Source organism: Hylobates moloch, unplaced genomic scaffold, assembly GCF_009828535.3.
Source record: "Hylobates moloch isolate HMO894 unplaced genomic scaffold, HMol_V3 SCAFFOLD_5, whole genome shotgun sequence".
Classification (NCBI taxonomy): domain Eukaryota; kingdom Metazoa; phylum Chordata; class Mammalia; order Primates; family Hylobatidae; genus Hylobates; species Hylobates moloch.
The window spans coordinates 108,233,653-108,241,867 of record NW_026652280.1 but is presented as its reverse complement, the minus strand read 5'-3'; the positions used below and the strand labels follow the sequence as shown (position 1 = coordinate 108,241,867).

Here is an 8,215-nt window from a genome sequence, read left to right as displayed (position 1 = left end):
AGGAGATGAGGTGACAAGTACGTCCACTCTTCTGTCCAGCTTTTAACAACCTAACTAATGGTTAGAGATTTTTCATTTTCTTTCAGCTACTCCTGCAGTTGTGGGGACACAGAATGTTTGCAAAAAAATGGGGTAGAGGAAAATAAGGCATCTGTGTGAGTATATAACCATTTGACATATCTTTTTAGCCCTCTCCAGGGTCACCCTAGAATCAGATCTGCTCTCCAGCATCTTCTGTTTCCTGGCGAGTGATTCCTGCTACTTTGGATGGCCATGACAGGCTGGAGCTGCCTTGTGACAGGAGCAGGAGGGTTTCTGGGACAGAGGATCATCCGCCTCTTGGTGAAGGAGAAGGAGCTGAAGGAGATCAGGGTCTTGGACAAGGCCTTCAGACCAGAACTGAGGGAGGAATTTTCTAGTAAGTAAACTTGGGTCATGGGTGTGTGGTTCCATCTTAAACCCTGCATGTATGTGGGGGGAGGTGGACCTTGTCTAGCAAGTTATTGAAATTTGTAGCCAAACCTAAGCCAATCTCACATCCAAAGTCATCAAGAAATAAATATTAAATAGTATAAAATGGCATAGTATGAAAGATACTGGGTGGGATTTCCAGAGACTAGATTCTGGCCCTGACCTGGAACTTGAGAGGCAGCCACCTCAGCCTCCAGGCCTCTTTTCTTCTCATCTAGAAAATCCCACATCAGTTCTTTTTCTTGTCTGCAACTCTTTTATGTTCTGAAGCTTTTGTCTTGGCAATTGCTGTACAACATTCATAAAGGACACCATTACCCTGGAGACCTCACCAATGGGTAATTGTCTCTCTAGACCGTGCCAGGCTGTGTTTTGTTTTGTAGCTTCCTTAGTATCCTTAGTGAGGGCAAAATAAAAGGAAGTTAAGGTAAAGATGACTGTATAAGGGGGGGTGTGTGACAGAGAGAGAGGAAAACAATAAGGGGGAGAGAGAGTCAGAGACAGAGACAATGAGAAAGAGAAATAATGAGAAATATATAGTGAGAGAGATAGCATCAGTGAGAGAAAGTATGTGTGCACAGTGCACAGCACAGAGCAGAGACAGAGTAAGAGGAAGTATAAGGCCAGACATGCCTCATTTAGATTTTGCATATATGGCTTTTTTTAAAAAAAAAAAACCATTTACCTCTGTTGCTCATCATCAAAAAGAAATTGACTGCAGAATTTACTGTGGCAACTCCTAGTACGAATGGCCCCATGAGGCAGGTAGAAAAGGGGTCACATCCAACTGGACAATGAACACATCAAGGTCCAGAATCATAAAGCAACTTGCTAAGGCCATCTGATTGATGGGTAGCAGAGCTCAGACCAGAGCTTTATCCATAGGCTATTTCACTTGGCCCCAATGCTGATGGTGGCAAAGTGGATCTTCAGTCTCTCCCTTTGCTCCTTGGTGTGCCCCAAAACAATTCCCTGTCCTCCTTCCCAACCCAGGGGATTTGGGGGACTGTGTGTCTACATGTGGGCTCTGGCTGCCCAGAGGGTCCTGCCCTGCCCACAGAGAATCCCCCACTTGACAGCACTCAGGGACCACATCCAACACTCTACTTTTGCTCTTCTCTGACCTCTTGAAATGTTCGATTTCTTCCACCCTCTGTTTTAATGGTGTCTTTGATAAACAAATATTAAATGATTGTAATCCTTGTGTCTCAGCAATAATTGCAATTTAACATCTGAAGCCAGAAAAAAGCAATGCTCAGCCTAAAGGTATTGTTCCCCTATGGTAAAAATGCAGATCATGTAATAGATAGGCAAGGGTCTGTATGAAGATAAAAACAGAGAATCCATTCAGTGTTCTTTTTGTGTCAGGCACTTGGCCAAAGGTTTGCCAACTCATTTGCTCCTCATAACAACCCTATGAGATCGGTAATATTATCCTCCTTTTTTAAAGATGAGGAGATAGAAACAGAGAGGTCAGTTAACTTTTTGAAGGTCCCACAGTTAGCATATGGCAAAGCTGGATTTGAACCCAGACAGACTAGTGCAGCATCTGTGCTCTTAAGCAGTAGTTTATCTTACAGCTTCTCTAGGCCTTCCTCTAGCCAAACTTACACCATAAAAGCAACTCCATTTAGTCTACATAAAACACTTGCCAAGTCTACAGTGCCTTAGAGAAGAGGGGAGCCATGTCTTCATCAACAAAGTCCCCTTTCCTAGTCCCTCTATATCCCTGGGAACTCATTGGGGAAGAGTCCTTTTCTCTCAGCTTTGGACTTCTTCCACTTTGACACTCCTTTGAGCCAGTCTGTCTGAAGTGGCAGCAAAGAAGAAGCAGAGGAGGGCAGCAGGAAGGGCAGAGGTAGAAATAGAACCAGAGAACATCCCACTCTCAGGCTGTTACCCACATCACCACCAGCAGCCTCTTCCCTGACTCCCCCCACTCCAGGACCTTCTTGGAGTTGCCTGACAATGGGAAGAGGTTGGGAGTAGACAAAACATGGCAGAGGCATCAGGAGAGCAAGTGGTCCTGCTTGTACCCCAGGAAGGAATTTCTCCAGCTTCAAATTTTTCACTCTGAATTTTGCTCTCACTGATCTTTGGTCTTTGTTGCCAATTTCAGTTAAACTGACTTATTCTTTGGAAAAGAATGATATTAAACAACAGAAAAGTTGATATTAAACAGCCAGTCCTGCACCTGGTGTACAGGGTACAAGCTTGGAGGCAGGGTGGGCGTGTTTAAGTCTTCACTAGAAACGTGACCTTGTAACGTGACCTTATATCTGTCCCTTAATCTCTCTGAGACTCAGTTTCCTCACTGATAAAGTGGGACTCAGAATATCTACCTCATGAGATAGCTGTAAAAAGAAATAAATATCCTGTAAGTCGCACACAGATGATAAAGCACAAACAAGTGTAGAGTATTTATCCGAGCTCCATGTAGCATGATACTCATTTTGTGAGCTAATTCCAGGTGACAACCTTACCGGCAGTGTCATTTCCTGTGGGTTTCAGAGGAACCTGAAGACATTGATGTTGTAACCACTGCCTCTGGCTAGACAGCTGCAAAGTGAGTTCATTGGTGGTTAACTCATTTTCAGCATTGCTACCTGCTTTTGATGATATCTGATAATAGTTTTTCAGGGAAATTCATCATTGAAGCCCACCCACAATTCCTGAGTAATGACTCAGTGCACTCTCCTCCCAGTTGCCCAAGCAGGAAACTGTAGGGGTGATTTTATCTTCTCCTTTTCCTCTCAGCTCAGATCCAATAGGTACCAGGGCCTTCAAGGTAAGGTCTGAAATTCAAAACTGGTATATCTCTCCCCTCCTCTGCTTCCACTGCTGGACCCTGGTTCCAGTCCTCATCTAAACTTTGGCACAGACATTCTGATTAATCACTTGATCATCAGTCTTTCTCAAATCCCCTATACCAGTCCATTTTATATCCTCAAGCCAAGATTAACTTCCTACACCACAACCCTGCTTTTGTTCCTTTTGTTGTTGTTGCTTGTGTTTTTTTTGTTTTGTTTTGTTTTGTTTTTTGTTTTTGTTTTTGTTTGAGACAAGGTCTTGCTCTACCACCCACGCTAGAGTGCAGAGGTGTGGTCTTGGCTCACTGCCAGGAGCCAGAGACCCCCAGCCTCTATTTATCCTCCCACCTCAGCCTACAGAGTAGCTGGGACTGCAGGCAGGCACACGCCACCATGCCCAGCTATTTCATGTATTTTAATAGAGATGGGATTTCCCCATGTTGTCCAGGCTGGTCTCAACCTCCTGCGCTCCAGTGATCCATCCATCACAGCCTCCCAAAGTGCTGGAATAACAGGCATGAGCCACGGGGCTTGGCCTTTTTGTCATTTTATTCCAAATATAAATAAGGGGTTTTTTTTTAACATGATGCTGGAGTCCCAAAATTATGATTCCATACATGATTTCTCATTACTTACAGAATTAACTTCAAACTTTTCCCTCATACTCTCTACAATCACACTACTCTCCTTAGAAAATTTGATGAGCTTCCCATGACTCCAGCAATGCTTATATTCCAGGCATACCTGACAGCTCACTGCTCAGATTACTTTTCTAAAATGAGATGGGAGGGAAACAGGTGTTTGCCTTTCCCAATAAATTGATACACATGCTGATTTATGTGCCTTTTTTACTTGTTCTTTCCATAGAATGTACACCCTCCACTCTAACACCCTACTCTAACCATCCTTGAACACCTGTGTAACATCACCTTTATCAGAAAACTTCTCAGCCAGATATAGAAATCATTCCAATGACCTGACCTGTGTTCACACAGAGCTCCAGAACAAGACCAAGCTGACAGTGCTGGAAGGAGACATTCTGGATGAGCCATTCCTGAAGAGAGCCTGCCAGGATATCTCGGTCGTCATCCACACCGCCTGTATCATTGATGTCTTCGGTGTCACTCACAGAGAGTCTATCATGAATGTCAATGTGAAAGGTATGGCAGGCTGGGGAGGAGATGCAGCAAGGTGGGGAATTAAGGATCACAGAGAAGGACAGGAAGGGAAGAGAAGTCCCTCCACTGAGCACCTGCTGTGCTCTGGGCCAAGTGCCTTTGCTGATCACTACCAACAGGGGAGTTCAAGACTGCTACCTTTAGTTTTTTAGATGATAAAACTAGGACTGAGAGAGGGAGAGTAACTTGTCCAAGGTTCCCCAGGTAAGTAAGCAAGTAGGAGAGTTAGACTTTAAACTCACCCCTGTGTGACTCCAAAGGCTGTGGAAGCTCTTTCTACTGTGGTTCCAATCAAAAGTCAACTAATTTCCGACTTCAGACTCTTGATATCCAGCCACCTCTTGCCTCCCGGGCCAGAAGCAGACCTTGCATGTGCCACCGTAGTCACCATTTTGAACCTTGTGTGTAGGCTGATGAGAACATTCAGAGCCCTCCTGCCCACCTCAAAGAGAAGTCCTCTTAAGAGAACTAGCAAAGCTGGTTCACAAGGTCTGTCAGTACAGAATTATCCAGCACATGCCTTCCCACAATATTTTTTTAACAATAAGATTTTTCCAGTATCAAGAATACAATCTCTTCAGCTCACCACAGGGCCTACTATTCCAGAGCCATTTCCAGCCAGGTGCCCAAAGTGGACCCTCATTTAATCTTCATCCCTTAAATGCTTGGGGTTTCCTTTCAAAGTATGGCTTTCTAACTACCTTAAATTCAGACACATTTTCTTAAGGAATCTTCTCAGAAATCTCACCCTCTTATCTCCAGAGTCCAGTCTCTTCAGCACCATAGCACCCCAAACCCCAGCCTGGCCCTCCACATTCAGTCTACTCTGACTCTTTTTCCAAAGCAACCAATTGCTTTTGAGTCTCCAGCACCATAAAAGAAAAAAAAAATTCCAGTTTCTACTTACCCATACTTCTAAGTACCCCTGCTGTGCAAGGAGGGTGCTAAGAGTAACCAGTTTTTAATTTTAATTACTACTCTCAACAGCTCCCAAAAGGAGGGGATATGAAATGACAGGGGAAGCGTTAGAGGCATCTGTTTGCTAAAACCATTATAACTCCCAGGCTTAGAAAATACTTCACAATGTAGGTCATTTCCCCCTTGAAGGTAAACTAACTCCAAATTTTCTCTGCCACAAGATTAATTTTTGAACACACGAGACTGTCTCTCCAGAAACTCAAATTGCACAGAGACATTAAAAGGGCTAAGAATACAAAAATTTGTAAATAAAAATGATCCTTTCCCTAGGAAATTCCTTCCTTCTTCAAGGGAAGGCACTATGGGTACCTCCATGAGCTTTGCTTCTACACAGCTCAGAGAAGGCATAAGGTCCTCCCAGTGCAGGTGTTACCAGCAGAGGGCACACTTTTCTCCCCAGTCCTCCACCAGGCTCCACAGGAAACGCCAGGGCAGGGTTTAAAGGAAGGTTTATCACCCCCACTTTACATAACTGGGTAAAGAGAGTAACAGCCAGAATTGGAAGCAGCTTTCCCAGGGAACACACAATCAGGAAGAGTGTAGGTTTCCAGCATCTCCCCACAACCCACTGTTTGCTCAATGACTCCAGGATGGTCCTTGTGACAAAGTTTTATTAGAGCCCAGAGAAATGAGAAAAGTACCAGCAATTTCATGTATATTGAAGAGTTTATATTGCCTATATACAACAGTGTACGTGTGTGTGTGATGTGAATTCTTCAACTGCCCATTTTGCCTAAGGACTGGAACTGTCCATATTCACAGAGTAGAGCCTCCTGATTTTTTAGATTTTAAATGATCTGACTTTAATGGTACTGATTACAAATCATAATTTGTCAATACCCTTACTTAGCAAAACAAAAAGTGATAACCCTAGGTCCCTTTCCAAAATTAAAGTACACACACACACATCCATGAAACCCAAAAGTCTATAAATTCTTACTCTCCAGAACCCACATGTCAGTTTCTCTTCATTTTGGTATTTTTCTTATGGCTGTAATACGACCAAATCTCAGACAGAACCACAGAAGAATGTACCCTGAGTCTGTTACAACGACTATATTTTGGAGTGGGGGGTGGGGCACATAGATCTGTGCTCGTGGTTGGCCCCTCTTACGGATATATCCTGACACTGACAATATGCTCTTCGTGGGCAGGTACCCAGCTCCTGTTAGAGGCCTGTGTCCAAGCTAGTGTGCCAGTCTTCATCTACACCAGTAGCATAGAGGTAGCCGGGCCCAACTCCTACAAGGAAATCATCCAGAACGGCCACGAAGAAGAGCCTCTGGAAAACACATGGCCCGCTCCATATCCATACAGCAAAAAGCTTGCTGAGAAGGCTGTGCTGGCGGCTAATGGGTGGACTCTGAAAAACGGCGGCACCTTGTACACTTGTGCCTTACGACCCATGTATATCTATGGGGAAGGAGGCCCATTCCTTTCTGCTAGTATAAATGAGGCCCTGAACAACAATGGGATCCTGTCAAGTGTTGGAAAGTTCTCCACTGTTAACCCAGTCTATGTTGGCAACGTGGCCTGGGCCCACATTCTGGCCTTGAGGGCCCTGCAGGACCCCAAGAAGGCCCCAAGCATCCGAGGACAGTTCTACTATATCTCAGATGACACGCCTCACCAAAGCTATGATAACCTTAATTACACCCTGAGCAAAGAGTTCGGCCTCCGCCTTGATTCCAGATGGAGCCTTCCTTTATCCCTGATGTACTGGATTGGCTTCCTGCTGGAAATAGTGAGTTTCCTACTCAGGCCACTTTATACCTATCGACCGCCCTTCAACCGCCACACAGTCACATTATCAAATAGCGTATTCACTTTCTCTTATAAGAAGGCTCAGCGAGATCTGGCGTATAAGCCACTCTACAGCTGGGAGGAAGCCAAGCAGAAAACTGTGGAGTGGGTTGGTTCCCTTGTGGATCGGCACAAGGAGACCCTGAAGTCCAAGACTCAGTGATTTAAGGATGACAGAGATGTGCATGTGGGTATTGTTAGGAGATGTCATCAAGCTCCACCCTCCTTGCCTCATACAGAAAGTGACAAGGGCACAAGGTCAGGTCCTCCTGCCTCCCTTTCATACAATGGCCAACTTACTGTATTCCTCATGTCATCAAAACCTGCGCAGTCATTGGCCCAACAAGAAGCTTTCTGTCCTAATCATATACCAAAGGAAAGACCATGTGATTTGCTCTTACCAAATCTCGGTAGCTGATTCTGAACAATTTAGGGTCTCTTTTAACTTGAGGGTCGTTTTGACTACTAGAGCTCCATTTCCCCTCTTAAATGAGAAAGGATTTCCTTTCTTTTTAATCTTCCATTCCTTCACATAGTTTGATAAAAAGATCAATAAATGTTTGAATGTTTAATGTGGAGGGAGGTGTGAGTTATGTTAATACATACTTTCCTCCTTTCTCCTTCTTTTCCAGGTATTGCCATCTCCAATTTAGAAGAGTAGCATAAAACCTGGGTTGGGGAGAGGGCAGAGTAGTGGGAGGACCAGGAAGGGCGGATGAAGACTGAATAAGCTCTACTACCTTTCAGGCATGTACAACATGACCTACATATGACATATATTATCTCATTTAATACTCATCAGAAACCTATCTGGTGGGGGTGACTAATCCCATTTTACCGCTGAGGAAACTTGTTCACAGTCACACTAACTGATTAGTGGCTATGCCTGCTACCAGGGAGTTGGCCTTGAAAGTCCTTATCTTTCCACGGAATCACGCAGCCTGAACTGGTCTTATCAGTGGTACAGCAGAGCAC

General features: G+C 44.4%; 1 protein-coding gene across 2 annotated transcripts; it reads left to right on the top strand.

The window, feature by feature from the left end:
* LOC116469522 (3 beta-hydroxysteroid dehydrogenase/Delta 5-->4-isomerase type 1) lies at window positions 1–7,816 on the top strand. Of its 2 annotated transcripts, none has more exons than XM_032154853.2 (4): window positions 1–10; window positions 189–418; window positions 4,277–4,441; window positions 6,592–7,816. In XM_032154853.2, the coding sequence occupies exons 2-4, from the start codon at window positions 268–270 to the stop codon at window positions 7,401–7,403; spliced, it is 1,128 nt and encodes a 375-aa protein (XP_032010744.1). In that variant the 5' UTR covers window positions 1–10; window positions 189–267; the 3' UTR covers window positions 7,404–7,816. The 2 variants fall into 2 exon arrangements, with proteins under 2 accessions (XP_032010744.1, XP_032010743.1); XM_032154852.1 differs by having other exon boundaries at window positions 8–60; window positions 6,592–7,812.
* Window positions 7,817–8,215: the final 399 nt, after the last annotated feature.